Source organism: Vombatus ursinus, unplaced genomic scaffold (genome assembly GCF_900497805.2).
Source record: "Vombatus ursinus unplaced genomic scaffold, bare-nosed wombat genome assembly UNPS02005286.1, whole genome shotgun sequence".
Lineage (NCBI taxonomy): Eukaryota > Metazoa > Chordata > Mammalia > Diprotodontia > Vombatidae > Vombatus > Vombatus ursinus.
This window is the reverse complement of record NW_020945064.1, coordinates 14173465-14192787: the sequence shown is the minus strand read 5'-3', so window position 1 is coordinate 14192787 and position 19323 is coordinate 14173465. Positions and strand designations below refer to the sequence as shown.

General features: G+C 41.1%; 1 protein-coding gene across 2 annotated transcripts in view; it reads right to left on the bottom strand.

Annotated features, from left to right (window-relative positions):
• MBTPS1 (membrane bound transcription factor peptidase, site 1) overlaps positions 1–19323 on the bottom strand; it is a 71484-nt gene that overhangs the window by 22382 nt on the left and 29779 nt on the right. For both annotated transcript variants that reach the window (XM_027846873.1, XM_027846875.1), the window contains exons 7-15: positions 15771–15887; positions 14990–15057; positions 11508–11610; positions 8892–9043; positions 7862–8023; positions 6077–6221; positions 3811–3999; positions 3120–3292; positions 152–267 (exon numbers count right to left, since the gene is read on the bottom strand). In XM_027846873.1, the coding sequence (XP_027702674.1) occupies positions 152–267; positions 3120–3292; positions 3811–3999; positions 6077–6221; positions 7862–8023; positions 8892–9043; positions 11508–11610; positions 14990–15057; positions 15771–15887 (1225 nt within the window). The remainder of the gene's footprint in view (positions 1–151; positions 268–3119; positions 3293–3810; positions 4000–6076; positions 6222–7861; positions 8024–8891; positions 9044–11507; positions 11611–14989; positions 15058–15770; positions 15888–19323) is intronic.

The following is a 19323-nucleotide window of genomic DNA, read 5'->3' as shown; positions in this document are numbered from 1 at the left end:
TGTGAGGGGGCAAGTGAAATCATTCACACAGAGTATCATCTGTAAGTTACCACCATAGTATACTTTTAGCTATGATAGACTTTTAATAAATTTAACCAACTTTAAAATAAGGCAGAATGAAAATGAGAACACAAAGACTGTTCATGCTCACCATACTGACTGGCATCAAAGCACGTGAAGGGTGAGCCAAGGACTTCCACAAAATAGCCCATACTTCTCAGGTGCTGGTACATGTCCCTGAAGTTGGTGTGTATGTGGTCCCCATTCCTGCAGAAAATGAAGCAACTGCCTTTAACCAAACTGCATCCACAGACAAACAACTATCATGCCCTTTAATATGATTAAAGTCACAAGTTATTTCTTGAACAGAACCCTGACCAGACCACGCCAATGTCACAGAAGCACACAATCTCAGAATTGTAAAGGATCTCACAGGTCATCTATTTCAAGCCCTTGCGTAAGTCCCCTCTAAAACACCTTCAGTAATGGGGAACTCACTACCTCTCACAGGGCAGTCTATTCTACCTTGACACAGCTTTGATAATTCAGAAGAGCTTTGTGAGAGAGCTAAAATGTGCCTCCCTCTAATTCCCCAGTCCTAGCTGTCTCTCAAGGGGCCAAACAGAATGAAGCAAACCTCTATTCCACATGATAATTCTTCAAATATCTGAAGTCAGAGACTGTGTCCCCCTCTCAGTCTCCTCTAAGCCAAACACAGAAGACTAACAGAAAAACACTACACAGTAAGAAACGCGATGGGCTGAAGGAACATGTTGGGGCGTCACTCGTGCCAGACAAAGCCTGGCCATCTGGTGTGAAGCAAGAAGCAATGGAAACCGCCCCCCCCCGCCCCAAGCTTCGCAAGTCCCTATGTGCATGGACATATATAAACACTTGGTGAGATGCAGACACCCCAACACAACAGGCAGAATCCATGCAGATTTCTGGGAAGAGCTGCACAGAAGGAAGAAGGGACTGCAATCTGTACCAACGAAGGGAGTACCTATGTCAGGAACATCACAGAAGTATTAAAACATATCGTATCTATGTTATCTATGTAACATATATTAAGTATTATTTTGTTAAAATACTACAATGTAACACGATCAGAACACAACACCCAGATATTCTAGTTCCCTTCCCTTTCCCTGAAAAAACTGGGGGGGGGGGGGGTGATAAAGATCAACTGGAGAACCAGATGAGAAAACCTGTATAAAGCATTTTACCAACCTTAAAGCACTATATAAATGCCAGTTATTAACATTAATTGTTGGTCAATAAACACTTACCAAGTGTTTATGCTAACTATGGGGAGGTGGGGGTGAGGGGGAGGAAGGGAATACAAAGAAGAAAAAGAAAGGCAGTCCCTGCCCTCCAGGAGCTTACAATCCAGCAAGGGAAGAGGACACAGAGGGAAGCTGGAAAGGCAGGGAACACCAAGGGGTAACGGAAGCCCAAAGGAGAATGGCAGCCAGGTAAGATGAAGAGACGGTGGGCCTGCCTGCCCTCTGCAAAGGGCTCCAGGGCCAGAAGACATTACAGCTATTATTGTTAAAAACAGGCAGAGCAAAGGGTTGAATACTCCCCTCACCAAAGGACAGAAAGCAGTTTCCTCTCATCCTATCCATACAGCCCAGCAGTTTCTTCTCTCCTTTATGACCCAGCCTTCATGGGACGGCTAAAAAGCTGCTACTTGGCAATGTCGTAGAGAAGACTGATACTTCAGGGAAGGCAAAGACGACCTAAGACTGCAAACCAAGAAAAGCCAAACCCTCCACAGGACAGGCACAGTTCTGACAAAGAAGCTTCAAATTCGGTAAACCCCACAGTGTGTGACTTAGAGACTTCCTTGTATTAGGAATCCTTTTATTTGGATTTTTGATAGTTGTAATGAGTATGACAATTTAAAAAAAAGAGGCACACCATCAGGACTTTCTGAAAACGACATCTTTACTATGCAGTTCAAGGACAGTATGAACTTTCCATCAAGAATAGAGGGAACAGTGTTTAAGATTCAATTGAAATTGCCATTAGAATGACAACTACATTTCTGAATTCTTCTTTCTTTGGAAGCAGGGAGGTATTATTTATAACCTGTCACTAAGAGAAACAGAACTAAGGAAGTTTCCATCCTGTTATATGAAAGTCTTAAGTTCTTCAATCACATTTCGTGTTTACAATGAAAATCAAAGTTCACTTTTGGACAGCTAAATCACCAACATGATTAAATTACTGTTAATTAAGCATCTAAGGAAAACCTGGCCATCCTGCTCTGATCATTCTGTACAGTACCACATTTCCTTCCATGCTTCCTTCATCTCTGCTGATGTCAATCAAAGAGCAACAGTGGTTAAGACTGTGCTTATGGCGGCATCTTCATCCTCAACTGAAGAGTGTTACAGTCTCCATTACCATCAAACCAAAATTGTGTCTACTGACAATTGGGTTTGTGTTTTCTCTTTGTTTAGGGGACTTTTTTTTGATCAAGCTCTTAGTAAAGACAAGCTAAAAACCATTAAGTTGATATCAGAGCGATCAATGATATTTGCCAATTCCTATGGACATTAATCTGAGGTTCACTGGATATACTCGGACACCTTCTCTTGTTCAGAACCTTCTGTTTCCCAGATTCCAATAAATGTTTTCTAACAAAATACACATATTCTCTCTCCTTCTTTCTCCTTTCCTCTCTCCCTCTTTCTCCTTCTTCCTCTCTCTTTCTTTCCCTTTCGCCTTCTTTCTCTCCCCTTTCCTCCTCCTTTTCTCTCTACCTCACTTTCTCCCTATTTTTGCTTTGAAAAAACAGAGTTGCTCCTTAATGAAAGATATTCATGTAAACTGCATGGACACAGCTTTTAAATCACAGGAAGTAACACCAGTTTCTCCTTCTCTTTTACCGTCGAGCTGAGGATTCCACTTAAAAACAGCACAAGTGCAAACAAAAGAAATCATATCTGAGATCCTGTGTGACACCTCCAATACATGTCAGTCCCAACCACAGGGGTAGCCAGGAAATGTCACTTCTTGACTTCAGAATATCAACTACCGAAAATAAAACTTATTACAGGATTGGAGTCACCAAAACCCTCAATCTGTGTTTCTGCTTGGTGGATGCCTACCAATCCAAAGGGTCATTCTTCATTCTCAAGTTATCCCTGGGGAAGTATCCTGGTGGATAGCGGAGATTGTGGTACTGATCCCAGAGGACTCTCTTGCTTCGAGGAGGGGTAGGAATGATCTTCACCTTAATCGGCAGCTTCACAGTTGATGTCTGTTCTGCACCACTTTTAGACTAAAAAGACAAAGAAGCCTAAGATAATCTTTTCCAAGAAGAGAGGATGAAATTTTACATGTTACAACAGTTATAAATTAATGGAATTTCACTACGATTGTCCAATTTAACCCCAAAATTTTGAAGACCGTTTCCAATACAACTCAAACCAGAAGAACCCTTGGGCACTGCTCTCGTCAATTCCACGGAAAACACTTCTGCGCTCAGGCCCTGGACTCTATGTTTAATTTGACATATATGCAGCCCCATCATCATCAGGGACAGGTTGAAAAAAGAGGCATTACAGGGCAGCTTACTACTTGTCAATTTAACTTTCTGAAGCTATGTTAAATTTTCTAAAGCTCTAGAAATCTTCAAATCTCAAATTCCATGGCCTGCAAGCCTAGTTACGTCTATTCCATTTTAAATCCACCACTTAGACATTAGTCTGCCTTGCCATTTTCAATCAGGAAAGTATAAAAAAACCTCAAGAATCCTCAGGCCTTTTGGAATGAACTCCTTAAGCATCCACAACTTACTTCCATATCTGCAGGGGACGACACTGTGATCATGACATGACCCTGGGCGATGCCTTCCCAAGAGGCTGCTTTCTTTGTTACAGAAATGGAGATGGCGAGATACCCTGACCAAGGCCACAACACTGAGGAATAGGCAAAGGCAACTTCAATATTATCTCCATTCTGTGGTAGATAGGGTTGCCAATCCGGCTAGAGACAGAAGAGAAAGAATACTGGTTAAGGTGAAGTTCTTAAGGAGAACACTGAAATGTAGGTAGGTGAAATGAACTCAAATTCCTAGCTTAACTAAAAAATCCACTCTCTCATTTTTCTTCTTTTTCAGAGAGGAGAGGAAGACAGAGTGGGGAATCCTTTTAAAAATTAAGAGGATCTGAGAATTGGTGACACAGGATCTATTCCTAGGTCAATTAACATGTATTTGTTCTCTTTCCCTCTCACCTCCCCAGTCCATCCCCCCTTGAAAAAAGGGGAAAAAAAAAAAGCCCCTGAAACATCTGAACAGCCAAGAAAAACAAATTCCTGCATTGGACGTATCCAAAAAATGTATATCTTATTCTACACCCTCAGTCTATCCCCTCTATGTCAAAACGGATCCTTCAGAATTGTGGTGGAATTGTAGAATTAATCAGTGTTTAAGTCTTTCAAAGTTGTTTGCTTTTACAAACAAATTATTATATAATATATAAATAAGGTTCTCTGGGTTCTGCTTACTTCACTCTGCATCAGTTCATATGTGTCTTCCCAGCTTTCTCTGAAACTGTCCTTTCATCATTTCTGACAGCACAATAATATCACATCATACTCATAAAGAGTAATTTGTGCAGCCTTTCCCAAATGATGGGCACTGTTCTTTGTCACTATTAAAAAAAAAAAGCCACTACAAATATTTTCTGTACATATAGATCCCCTTTTTCCTGTCTTTGATCTCTTTGGGGTAATAGTCCTAGAAGAAATACTGCCAGGTCAAAGGATATGCACAGTGGTGATTTGGGAGCACAGTTGCAAACTGCTTCCCAGAATGGCCAGAGTTCCACCCACAGTGGCACTGGTCGACCCATTTTCCCATGGCCCCTCCAACTTTTGTCATTTTACGTTTTTTGTCATCGTTGACAGTCTGATGGGTATGAGGTTGAACCTCATTGTTGCTTTAATTTTTATCTTGGAAATGACAGACTTTTATCTGAAAAACTTATTGTAAAGATTCTCTCAGTAAACTGATTCCCTTCTAACTTTAGCTATGTTGGTTTTGCTTGTGGGAAAGCTTTCTAATTTTATGTAACCAAAATTATCCATTTTAATCTTCTGTACTCCTCCTCACTATCCCAGGAATGGTCATGAAGTCTTTCCTTGTCCACAGATAAGAAAGATCATTTTCCCTTGCTCCTCTGATTTGTTTACAATGTGACCTTTTATACCAAGTGAAACATCCTGGTAGAGCTTATCTTGGTGCATGATATGAGATGCATAGGTGACTGGATTTTTGAATGTTTTCCTCCCCATGCCTAATTTCATTTTTCCAACATGCTTTTTACTGTCCTGAGAATAGTTAAGGACCTATAATTTCACGGCATGGGCTCTCTCATACAGTGTATTTATGAATTAGCAGATGATCTTCATGAGCTGTTATGGCCAAGTTTCATAAGCCTTCAGCCAACCTGTTCATAATGAGCTTCTCAGACTCAGTCGGGCTGGTCCTCCTGTGAAGGACAAACAGCCCTGCACCAGGTGCAGGCACCAGCTGTGAACAAGCTTGAGCACCTCTGGCACAGCCTGTGAGGCCCACAGTCACTGCCATGCCACGATGAGCTGCCACGGTGAGGCATCAGAGCTGGCTACTCAGAAGACATTCATGAAACAGCCAAGACTTGGAACATTCAATCAATACCTATTTGTGAAGGGCACACCATGTTCATGCGCCTGAGCTGAGCTCTGAGGATATAGAGATGAAAAGTGTCTGTCCCTGTCCTTACAATCCAATGGGGGAAATGGCACACATATGCATTTGGGAGCAGCTGGACAGCAGTGAACAGCATCACAGGCTCCTGCTGCTGGATGGTAACACTGGAGAGTAAAGTATGATTCACTGAATCAAGCAAAAAGCCCACAATCATCAGGAAAGAGCATCAACAACTTAGTTAGCCCTCTCACCAAGATCTCTGTGTGGTAGCAAACATAAGGAGAAGTGAACCTTACCAGCAAACCTAATTCACACAGCTGCTTGGGAGATCAGGTCACAGCCAAAGCAGACAAAAAGGGGCTGGCTCACCTTGTCTACGATCCTCCCAGTGACACCCATGCCATTAAGGATGGTGACGTTGACTATGGCTGGCATCCCTCCATAGTAGATGGGCTGGGAGCAGTAAGGCCACATGTACGGGCACTCAGTCAGGTCTACGTAGCTGGGACTCAGACTGCAAACAAACAAGACACTATTGAGACTGAAGTCCGAGAGACATAGTTTCTGGGTAATTAATTATCTACTTATTAAATATGACTAGAAAGTAATCAGTAAATTGGAGTTACATATCTTTGGAAAAGGGGTTGTCCTTGATGGGTAAAAGCCAACTTTGACTGGTTAACAATTAAAGAAAAGATAAATATTGTAACAGAGATGGGTTTATTCTAATGAGGAACTGGGGGATGGGACCCTGATTGTGTCATTACTCTTAGATCATGCTGCCTCCAGCAATCCATACAAAAGAATCTGTTTTCCACCAAGTCAATAAACAACGAACAATGGTGGATAAGAATTCCACCTAGATAAGATGGTCTAAGTGGGGTGAATTCTGTGGGCAAGGTCAGAGATGTCCATGAGAGGCTGGGCTTTGAATGAAAGGAAATGGGACCAAAAAAAAAATCTTTGGGTCCATATATAAAATTAGTTATTAAATAGAATAAGAAAATAATCATTTTTCTCATTTGACTGGGGGCAATGGGGTCGGGGGGGGGGGTCTAGTTCCATGATTTCATGGCGTGTAGAAATCCTAGGGCGATCATTTCCTCCACTGTGGCAGTAACTCAGAGCTATAGAGAGTTGCCTAGGGCACTGAGAGGTTATATGATTTGCCAGGATGTGTTAGCAGGGGAACCTGAACTCAGGTCTTCCTGACTCCACAGCTGACTACACTGCCTCGTCACCTACACTTCCTAGCTTCCTCCCTTCAACACTCAGCTGCTTGAGGGCAGGGAACACGTCTCAGCCTTTCTTTATATCCCAAGCACGCAGCACAGTGCCTGGCAATTTTAAGTGCTCACTGACTATTAAGATGAGTTTAAAAAAAAAACACACACACACAGAAAGGAAAGCAAATGAACATTGATTGAATTTTTTTTTTTTTAAAGGCAATCAGGGTTAAGTGACTTGCCCACAGTTGCACAGCTACTGTGTCTGAGGTCAAATTTGAACTCTCATCCTCCTGACTTGTGGGTTGGTGCTCTATGCGTTGTGGTGCCACACAGCTGCCGCCTTGCATTTCCTGTTTAACCCTCAGAATGAATCAACGACTTATCTACCATCATTTCTAAACAGCATCTGTGGAAGTTAACCCACGTGACTTAAAAGACAACTGTGAGGTGACCTCACCTTCACTACCGACAGAATCAAAGTATCATCTCACAAATTCTGGGAAATAACTGAAGCTTTTGCAAAAAGTTACACCTACTCTCCCAAATTGAATTAGAAATATTCTTATACTAGACCATTACAACAAAGGGAATTGTTCTAAATAAAAAAAGGTTTAGAAACAAGGATTATACTTGTACTCCCTGCAAAAGAATCCAGTTAAAATAGTAGCATTTAAAAAAAAGCACTACTTTTAAACCACTTAAATTTCAAAATAAAACCAAAACTACTCATTTGCATACAATAAAAGCTGCCTGTCACTCACTGCCTTTTAATGATCAGCTCCAAAGTTTCCTGAGTGTGTAAGATATTATCTGATCACAAATATTGGGGGGGATCGTGTGTGTGTGTGTGTGTGTGTGTGAGACACAACACAAAAAGACATACTATCATCCACACATGGTAAGCTTCAGAAGAAGGAAAACCAACCTTGCCTGTGGTTTGTAGCTATTGAGGATCTGATAGGCTCTCAGAAGGTCCAGTTTGCCATGTCCCTGCTCAAACATATTGACTCCAGGAAGTCGTCGTGCTGATGCAATCAAGGCCTGCTTCATACTTGCTGGATTCACCATTTCACGCTTCTGGACAGTACTGAAAAACCACACATTCACTTACTGTTTTCTCTCAGTGGAAAAACTACATCAGACTTGCCCTACTCAGCCCAATGATGAAAATCTGTGATCCACCACTGAGCTGTCTTAAGAGCCTAGCAAGGGCTTCTTGGGCAGAGTGTAAATAAAGTGGGTCCCAAATCTAAGTGGAGTGTGCCTGGAACCTCGGAAATAGCTGACAACTTTCTGTTCATCATGAAAGTACTTAAGTACAGTACAACCAATAAGATGACCATACCCTCTTCTAAGAAATTCCAATGTCTGAACAGCTAAATGTTCTAACTTGATAATGATCAATAATTCAGCTTGTTGGGGGTTCAAAATCAAATGGCATAGAAAGTAAACTGTCTTTTATCCTTCCACAGCTGTAAATATTACCTAAATAGCCCCTGCATGGAGAGAAGTTGGAGAGCTACAGTATAAAAGCTTACGATTCTACAAGACGATGAAAGTCTCTCAAAACAAAACAAACAAAAAGGAAAACCCTACAAATAAATACACTGAACAGACACTCCTGAGATGCTCCTACATGTCAGAAATGGGTGTGAGATACAAACTTATGACCAATCAACCCTGCTGTTTGGTCAAATGCCTCTTCACTGACTGCTGACCCAACTGATCTTGAGAGATTAGGAAACAAAACTCCAAGAACAGGAGAGAAGCAGAAAGGGAAATGTCTTCATTTAATTCTCTGCCTAATATATATCTTTCTGGACATACATACTTAGGAAGTTCACCTTGGTCTGTTGACACCTAGCTTTTTTTTTTTTTTTTGGTGCTAATGCTGAGTCATTCATAAGACGTTCCCAACTCATTTCAGAAGTGTGATTCTACTAATCGATACTCACCTCACTAGCAAAGTGACAGCACCTGCTACCACTGGGGAGGCAACACTTGTTCCTGAGAGAGATCGGCATCCACCCTTTACACCAGAACCTCTCACTCCAGAACCGTAAGTAACAATATCTGGTTTCACACGACCATAACCTCCTGGGAGTTCCTGTGAATTTAAAAAAAAAAAAAAAAGAATTTCTCATCCACCTATCACAACTATACACTGGCACAACAGATATATGTAATCATAGCTCATTAAAATCTGAATGTAAATATGGACTGTTTGAAAAGTACGCTGAAATGCTGTGTACGAAAAACTTCAGAAATATGCAAGTCTCAGCATAAAATTTCCCCATTGTGTATATCATAAAACTATTTTCAGGACTATAATGAAAATATAATTATTTCCCTGAATTTTGTAATACTGCTTTATATCATTACTGATAACAAATACTACTTTCAAGTTAGGATCAGAAAACATTTTTAAAAAGTAAAAACTCCATTATTATAGCCAATTGCTCTACCAAAAATATTCACTCAAAAAAAAATACAAAAGTCCCAAAATATACCTATTTATTGTAAACATGGATATGTTTCCTACAAACATTTCATAGAAAAATGTGAAGACGAGTTATAAAAAGATTATATGATATACCCACGATCCTCCACACCAAGACTGGGAAGGGACACCAAGTACATTTTGGACTCCAGCCTCATTCACTAGTAGGATGACTGCTTTCTTAACCATTAGGTAAATTTCTGCTTCTGACAGCTATTCCCATCAGGGTTATCAGGGCACAGATTTTGACTTCATTTAAGGAAGGAGAACTGTATAACCCAATAACTGTCTAACAATGACATGGGCACCTTAACAATCAAGGAAACCAGGCAGCATCAACAAAAATGTCCAAGCAGAGGCTAAATAACCTTCTAAAAGGAGCCTTAAATAGTCTACTTTGTGTTAAAAGCCAACTAAATGACCTTGGAAATTCTTTTCCATTTAAATTCTAGGATCCCATCTGCTTCTAAGCAGGTTATTTTAACTCGACAGAGTCCTACCATATAAAACTTCTGAATCATACACATGCACTTTTGCTAATATTCTGGCTTCCTTAAAGACAAAAGAAGGGCACTATTTATTAAGTGACAATATTTTCAGAAATCCCAAACTATTATCACTCCCCTGCACAAAACCCTTCAAATGTTTCCCAAGGCCACCAGAAAAGGTCCAAAGCTCTAATTATGGCATTGAAAGCCCTCCATAGTCTGTCTTCAACCTACCTTTCCAGCCTTACGTATGTGGCCACTCCAGCCAAGCCGAACCATGTCGTCCCATACAGATACTGGCACCCTTTCAGGTAAGAGAGTTCTTCCAGATGGGCTAGTACTACTCTCTGCATTCACTTCTCCTGCTACATCTCTGCCTGCTACAAGCCACCCACCTTTCAAGACCTAGGTCAAAGACCACTCCAACAACAAGACTTCCCTCAGTTGGAAACAATGATGGCTCCCTAATCAGGAGCAGAGATTGAAAACTGGAAAAGGAGCTTAAAAGTCCCCTATTCCAGCTCCTTAATTTTACAGGTAAGGAAAACAACGCCCAGAGCAGCTCCAGACCTTGTCCAAGGTCACAGGGTAGTGTGCAGTACATTCATAACTCATGGGTAACAGTACTCCAAGTTTGCGCTTTTGGCTGCATCCCGCTTGGCATTTTTCTTCTGGATATATGGGGGGGAAGTCCAATCCTGTAACTTCATTGGTATGGGGAGCTCCCAGTGTGGAAATTCGTGATGGAGAGTGGCAACTCATATGTAACTTAAGAGTCCTTAAAAAGAGTTTGCTTGGAGTCAATGAGAGATTAAGTGACCCACCTATGATCACAAAGCGAGTCAAGGGCAGAACCTGAGCCCAGGTCTCTCTGACTCCAAACCTAGCTCTCTATGTACTATGCCATCACTGTCTTTCCTAATCATATTCAAATTTTTATTACAAGAATCTATGTAGAGGTCTGAATTATAAATTCAAGGAAGGAGACCCTGTCTCACTTATCTATTTCCCCTAGTGCCTAGCACACTGCTCTGCAAAGGGTATCCCCCTCCCCTCCAAGACCCAGCAGACTCTGGATAAATGTGCACTGAATGAAGAATGGCCTGACTGAGCACCTCTATAGATGGTGAATATCGTTCCAACTATTCTAACACGATGACAAACTTTTGTTGTTTAATATGCGTTACACGTTACTAAGCTCTGTGAGCTGCCCCGAGATTCAAATGGCCATCTGCTTATATTCAACCATTTCACAAGATTTTTTCATCCTTGAACAAGCATGCCCTTCTGTTGACATTTGCAGAGCAACATTATACCATTCCATCCAATGGTAAAGAGACTACTCCATTTTCAGTCCAAGAGTTCATCAAGGAGTCAAGCCAATAAGTGGGCTGTCTTCTTTTCAGCAGACACCAGTAGCCTTTTGTCTTTCAATCTGGGGAAAAAATGGTCCACCTGTTGCCCTGGCTCTGGAATACGGGACCTGCCTCCTACTTGTCAACTTAAACTTAGCAACAAGCTCCGAGGCTCTCAAGCAAAATGAACAGTTTTTCAAATGACACTCAAAATAAAGAAAGGCTTACCCAGGTAGTCATCCCCCTAGAAGAAAAGCGAGCTATATTATCTTCAAAGTCAATTCCGCCTACTCCTATCACATCCATCTGATCAGCAGGGTTATTGAGAGTGCTAAATTGAGGCACAAAAACAAGTAAGGAGGAGAGACAAAAACAGCAATGAATAATCTCAGTAACAGCAAGTTCCAATCCAAAATGTCTAAGGTTTCACCGTATTCATTCTGTGACAACCCTCTCCAGCTCTGATGGATCACTGCCTGCAAACAACTCCTTTTCTCTCCCAAGCATGCCATCATCACCCCCTTCTGGGCTTTGCTCTTGTGCCCTCGCTCCCCTCCACCGTCTGCCTCTCTTGAACCAGTCCAGGTCACGTTCTGCCCCTTTGGGGAAGCCATGCCCCACCTGGCCCCCACCCTCTGAATTTCTTCAGGACACATCCGAAGCGAACTGCCTTTGTCCTCTGTTAACTGCTTCATGAGCATTCTTCTTTGCTTTTGAACTAACTTTTACTCCTTGTTTCCCTCATGGCATGAACAGAGAAGGGTGCTCAAGAGTTATCAGGATTTATGTCAGTGGACTCACCCCACACAGAAGGGGTGTCAAACTCAAACAGAAATGGGGCCACAATTCTGTACGCAAGGATGCCTGAAAGTCACACAATGACTTAGTTTTCAAATGTCATGTTTTCTGTTTTACTGTGTTCTTATTTATTTTGTTAAACATTTCCCAAATACATTTTAATATGATTCAAGCCACACTCAGGAATGTTGCACCACGTTTGACACCTCTGTTCCACAGCAAACTGTGAGGCTGAAGATCATCGATTATTCATTTCTAAGACAGCCTGAGCTACTAAGAGCAAAGATTCTTTTAGACAGTCATGTAATCTCTTTCATATTCAATACTGGCACCCAAACAAGCTAAAATAATGCAACACAACCTCAGACTATGGAACTGAATGTGCAAGAAAGAAATAAAAGTATCCAATACTTGGTTCTAAAAGTCTGACAACTGAGACAATGAATGTAGGGGAAAAGTGGTGAATTGGACAGTAAACTTGCCTTTCTATGACTTGCTATCAAAAAAGTAGTCTCATAACAGTGACAAAATCCATAACTGAATCTATGTGACATAAAAATATCATCAGTGTTTCTGGCATTAATTTTAAGAATGTATTTCAGATCAATACTGAGGGTTTATCAAAATAAAATCCTACAAAGAATCTCCATAGTGAAGAGACCACTTAACTACTTACTAATTGTTAAAACATGCTAACAGGTCTTTACAAGAGCTATCTACCCTTAGTAGTAACCCCTATAATAATGATAATAACAATAATAATTCTCTATACACATAAAACAGATTTATAAAGCACTTTGAGGTTTTCAATGCACCTTACAAATGTTATCTAATTTTATCCTCACAACAACCCTGGGAGGCAGGTGCTAGTATTATCTCCATTTAAAACATGGGAAAGCGGAAGCAGACAGAGGGTAAATAACTTGCCCACAGCTAGGAAGTGTCAGAAGCTGAATGTGAACTCGGTCTTCCAGATTCCAGGTCCAGCGCTCCAGCCACCGCATCCCCTAACTGCCAGTACTATACTAAACAAAGTACTTAGTGAGTACTTGCCATTTGCCCAGAAGATAAATATAAGAGATGAACTTTGCCTTCAAGGAGTTCCGCCCCATCCCCCGACTCTTAACTAGGAAGTAAGACACATGAAATACAAATGAACTTAATAAAGGATTAAATGGCATGGTTTTCCATTAAAGTTCATCATGGATCATAGCATGAAAATTTTCCCATCTGAAAGACTACACCAGTGAAAAACAAGCTCTGGCAGACCCTACATCCAGGTATGGGCCTGGCAATGGAGCTACTAACCAAGGAACAGTCTAGCTAAGTTGGAAGCCGTCTGTCCCTAAAGAGCAGACAGACTAACAGGTGACAATGTTTCCAGACGTATCAATTCACAAAGACAAAAGTGCAAAGTGGCTGCAATCTGCATGAGAGGAGAGACACCTACACTGATTGAATGTATCCTGGAAGTAAAAATTGTGTAGTGTCAACAACATAAATCAGAACTGAGGGAAAGGTGATATCACTGTAATCTGGAACAGCTGGGGAAGAGTTCGTGTAGACAACAGCACATGGAATAGACCCAGAAGAATGGAGAGAAGCTGAATAAACAAGAGGAGGGAGAAGACGGGCTAGGAGGGAAAACAATTCTGAAAGATGGCGGAGATGAGTAAGAGACACGATAGGCAAGGACCTTTTCACAGGCACTGCCCGAGAAAGCCCAGGTGTCTCTGACTCAGTTTTGACTAAAGAACGAACTAAGGAAAAAAAGGTCTTCATGTTTCTCTCCTTGCCTTTTCCCCAAGGGGATCACAGAACTATGGATGCAGTCTGGGCTGCCACTTTACAGTCTACAAGGAAGCGGCACTTATCTGGTCACGGTCTAAGGCACCCCAACAGTGAGCTAAGAGCAGAAAGCAAAGATGGGGGGCAACGTGGGGGTCGTGGGATCCACTGAAAGTGCTTTTCCAAAGCACTTAAAATACAGTAAAAACATGAAGGAAATCCAGAACATTCAAAGGATGGGTTCTTTAGGACTTTCTACAAAGAAGAGGGTCTTTCTTTAGGACTGACTACAGAAGATCTCTGAGACCTTTGCTTCAGCAATGAGTGTAATATGACGAAAAACACTACAAGCAGCTCCCTCCTTTCCGGCTCTTCACAGCCTCCACTCGAGCCCAGCCAAACCAAACGATGCATTATTTCCTACCCAAGCTTCTGCTGCCCTGAGGCCAGTTCCTGTGCATGGAATGACCCTCACAGCTGGCCCCTGGACACCCCAGCCCTGCCTCAAGTCTCTGTCTCCGGACTCAGGCCCACCCACCTAACCCCTCTTGTCTTCTCAAGTCACACTGACCAGGGAGCATTTGCTTCCTCTTTGTATATCAAACAGCTTACGTAGTTTTTCACACTGGGACCTCACTCTGCTTTGTTACAGAGGGAAAGTCAATAAATGGAGCATCCGTCTTTGAATGGCATGCAAGAGGATCTCCTTAAAAGGGTTTCTGGGATATGGACCCTTGGAAATATGGCTGTACACATATCTCACAGGATTAAAGAGCTGGAAGGGACCTTAGAAATCATGGACTCCAACCCATAATTCATATTACCTCTGAGGAAACTGAGAACTAGAAAGGTGAAGGGAATTGCCTCAAGCCCCTAGATGTTCATTCAGTGGCAGCCAGGGTTTGAGCCAAAATCTACTTACGCTATCTAAATCTGGCATGTTTTCAAAACATGCATTTATTGAAGCAAATGGAATATAAGAAAGAGAAGAAGACCTTTCTACCAAATAAAGAGTCCCTGAATTTGAATAAGTGGCTTAATGACATAAATTATCATTATCTGCAAAGACAAAACATCAGAAGCAATAATTTCAGAGAAGTCACTATACTTTTTAAACTACTTACCCATAGAGTGGCCCATCATTGCCAATAGCAGAAACCATAATTACATTGTTCGCTGTCAATTCCCATACCTAAAAAGCCAAAAAGAAAAAAAGCAATGAGTATTGAATTATACCTTTTTAAATAAGCATGTAATTTTCCAGAGAATAATATGCCTAAAGACACCTCCTCAAATGTACAGATTATTGCAGCTATGGAGAGGTTAGGGACCACTGACAGAATGAAAATAAGCCAATTATAACAGATTCTACCGGTTTGCATATTAGTGCATATACAAAATACATTCAAAGAGAAGCCCTTCCCAATGGGAACTGGACGACAAATGACGGCTTCTACCCTTGGCAGCTCACAAGTGCTTTCTCCACCATTCTGCAAGGTACCGAGTCAAAGCACCACTACTCTCTGCTGATGGAGAGGTCACTCCCCCAGGAAGGGGGAGAGCAAGAACAAAGATGGAATTCTTCTGAAAGACTCCCATGTCCAATGTTTCCCATGAGGCCAAGAATGCCTCTCCAGTTACAAACTCAGGAAAACACACTGGGAATTTGTTTCAAGGAAAGAAGGAAGCATATTAACGAGACGCTACATACTATTCCTGAATGATTATTTCCCTTGCTTCTAAGACATAGAATGTATTGAATCCATTGTCCCTCCTCACAAAGCCATGCTAACAATCTGTTGAAAACCACACACTACTCCAGAAATGAAATACCCAAACAAAGGGTACTCCAGCAAGAATCAGAGTCCAAACACAATTTACATTGTCGGTAGTTTTTCTACAAACCTTGTCAACAAAAGGGTGATCCATGAAGTCTGGGCCACCAATGCTGAGATTTAGCACATCGATTTTCTTTAAAATAGCGTAGTTGAAAGCATCCAAAAACCAAGATGTATAAGAAACCTAGTCAATTGAAAAACAATCTGTTTTAGTATTTCAGCAAGGCCTCTCACAAAATTTTAAACAAAGTGTAAAACTTGGAATCTCAGAAAGATGATGTTAAATCACCAACCTTTACCTATTTTAAAATACTTTCACTTTCTGGAATAAAGCAAATTCCTAAGAGTTGACTATATAAGTGAATCATTTCCCCATTAATTTCTGTTATGAAAATAGAGGTGTTCTTAAGTAATATAATTTTGGCTTCATTCCCTCCCCAAAATAGTAAGAAACAACTGCAAACTTGAGGAAATGTATTTTAGAAGGTTTACTGCATATTAAAAGATAAAATGAGAATTAGACTATTGTAAGGGCTCAGTGACTGCATGGGTACATAGTCATTCTCTTCAATAAGGCAAAGTATGTCTACATTTTAGTAGACGGTACCATAGTTTCTATGGCTAAAGATACTATCACCTGGTCATGGCCAATCTTATGGGAAGAGACTGGTTTCTCTGCATCTGCTAAGGCTAGTCCTCAGGCACCTGAAACAGAGTTCTTTCTCAGAGCTGCACATTCTGTGGCAGAGTTTTTCAGAATCCAAATGACCTCCATCTTAGAAGGAAGTCTCAGATATAGACAATTAAAATACTCAAAACATAAATAATGTCCTCAAACTTAAAAAACTGAACACTAATAACCTGAGGGCTAATTCCAGGGAAGAAAATGGAGCTTTGTCCTATGAATTGCCTGGTGAATCCACTGTACTCTATCCTAAGGTGCGTATCCACATTGAAAACCCCCCAATGGAAGCAGTCCTTCTGCAAGGGTTTACCTTGACAGATGCCTCACATTAACTTTACCAAACAACATAACGTTCAGTATTGGGATCAATATGTTCAAAAGAGTATTCTCATGACAACATCTGTGAAAAGCAACATGATGTGATGGGAGAGAAGGCAGGTCGTAAAGACAAGATCACCTGGATTCAAGCCCTGCCTCTGACACCAACTAGCTAACCATGCTCTCTCAACACCAAGGCAGCTCCCAAAGACTAGAAGTGACAGACGAGTTGTTGTTCTACCTCAGTGAAGGGAGTCTCCCCACAAGTGTACCCAATGCCAAGGAAACAAGGCCCAGACCTAATTAAATAAGGAGAGGGAGGGAGACAAGGGGGAGAGGGGAGAGAAAGAGAAGGGGAGGGAGGGAGGAAACTGTGATATGGATGTCCACAGAGTGGCTTTCTTAATATAGGGATACATTACTTTAAATATCACCAATTGAGTTTTTTTTTTTTTAATTTCAAAGACTCAACCAAGAGTGAATATGAGTCACTCCGCCAGTTGCCTATTAAGAATGATTTTTTAAAAGTAGTTTTTAAACTGGTGCCTTTTTATCACTTCCTCCCTTTAATTTGGAGATGTATTTACAACAGCTGAAAAATTCCCAAGATTGAGATTTACCACTGAAAATTAGGCCATTTTTCTACTGAATCCTATTGATTTCGTTTTTTTTTTAAGCCAACATATTACAATTGTGATTTTTTTTAAATCTTTAAATGCTTTTCATTTCATGAAGACTTTTTAAAAGCACTAACTTAATTTTAAAGACACTATACCTCACACATCTGACTTCTGTGTATCCCTTTAAAATTTATGAAATACCATCCTTAGCTAAGTAATGTCAGTGTTATTATAGTCATCATACAGATGAAAACAGAGGCTCTCAGAGTTGAAATGACTCGTCCCTGGCCCTGTGGCCATTACAGGTCAAACAGAAGTTTTCTGACTCTATGCCCCAAGGTCTGGTCACTACATCACACTGCCTTCTTTACAGAAAGATGACAGTTTTAGGATACATCCAAGATCAAAAGATGGCATCACAGAATGGGAACTATAACTTCTATTTAGAAACAATACAGTCATACACCCCATTCAGAACTATTTTATAAACTTTACTGGCTAAACTAGCTCATTTTAAAGCACTATTTAGTAGTGCTTTAAAGCACTGTAATTATTATTATATCATATATGTATATATCATGTCTCTGTGTGTCCACACACACACACACACACACAATATGTACAAATATATTTTGGTCTGAGAGTTAATCCTTGGCAGCTGTGAAAAAGCTAGTTACAACAGGAGCACCTGACAATCATTCCTTCATATTACCAAATACAATCAATTTTAGAGATAAGAGAACACTTAAGAAATATCTACCTTGACTCATGTGTTTTTTAAAAGCCAACCAGCAAAGAAAAATCCCTTTAAGTATTTGGGTTTATTAGAGGTTATTTTAAAGGCTAAATCAAGTTTTTAATAATAGCAATATCTTTTGTAGCCTACAAAAATGTTTCTATTTTCAAAATTCATTCATTCTAAATTGCGAACTGTTTGGGAATTGAAAAAGCAAATCTTACCTTCTTTTCTAGTTTATGAATAAATAGAAAAAAATGAAGACTGAGTTAACTGCATAACTTGCTATTTAAAATTTAATTGAAGGGGCAGCTAGATGGCACAATGGATAGAGCTCCAGGCCTTGGTGTCAGGAAGCCCTGAGTTCAAACCCGGCCTCAGACACTTGACACGTACTAGCAGTGTGTCTAGCAGGGCAAGTCACTTAACCCTGCCTGATTGCCTCACCAAAAAAATAAATAAATAAATAAAATTTAATTGAGCACGTTAAAATGGACTATTTCTGCCACCTCCCCCCCCCCAATTTATTGAAGGATGAAATTCTCAAGGTGGAATGATCTCCTAGAGATTATTTTAAAAATAAAAAACCCTAACCTTTGTCCTGACCCTGCGATTCTCTTACACTATACTGGTCTGACGGCCATTCTACCTTTCATGCCCAGATTCCCAGGAAGAGTCATCCGTACATTCTCTGTCTCGCTCCTCCTCCTCACCCAGCTGCACTTCTCGGGCTTCATCTGGCCACACCACGAACCTGCCCCTCCTTCCCTTCCCCCCTCAGACTGTAAGCTCCTGGAGGGCAGGGCCTATCTTTCTTTTTCACTCTTGTATCCCCAGTGGTTAGCACAAAGCAGGCACTTCATAAATGATAACTGACTACCTTGAAATCCTTAATCGCTTACAACCTGGCTTCTTCCAGTTGCCAAAAATCTTAGTTCTCAAGCTCCATGGACATCTCCCAGACTTAATCTACCTGGCTTCTCTTCTTGCTCCTATACCACTGTTCCTTCATCTCCCCGGTGCTGCCTGACCTCTCCTTCTCACTCTCCTTTGCTGGCTCATCCTCCATCTCCCACCCCCTTAAGCATGGGGACCTCGCCCAGATTCTGTCTTCCTAAAGCTGAGTCTGCCTACATCACTGCCCTCATCAGCATCTGCCAGTGGCTCCCTAACAGGCTGCAGGATCAAACAGGAGATGCTGCTTGGCTTTCAGAGCCTTCATAATCTCGTCTCCCTGGGACCTTTCCAGCCTTCTTACACC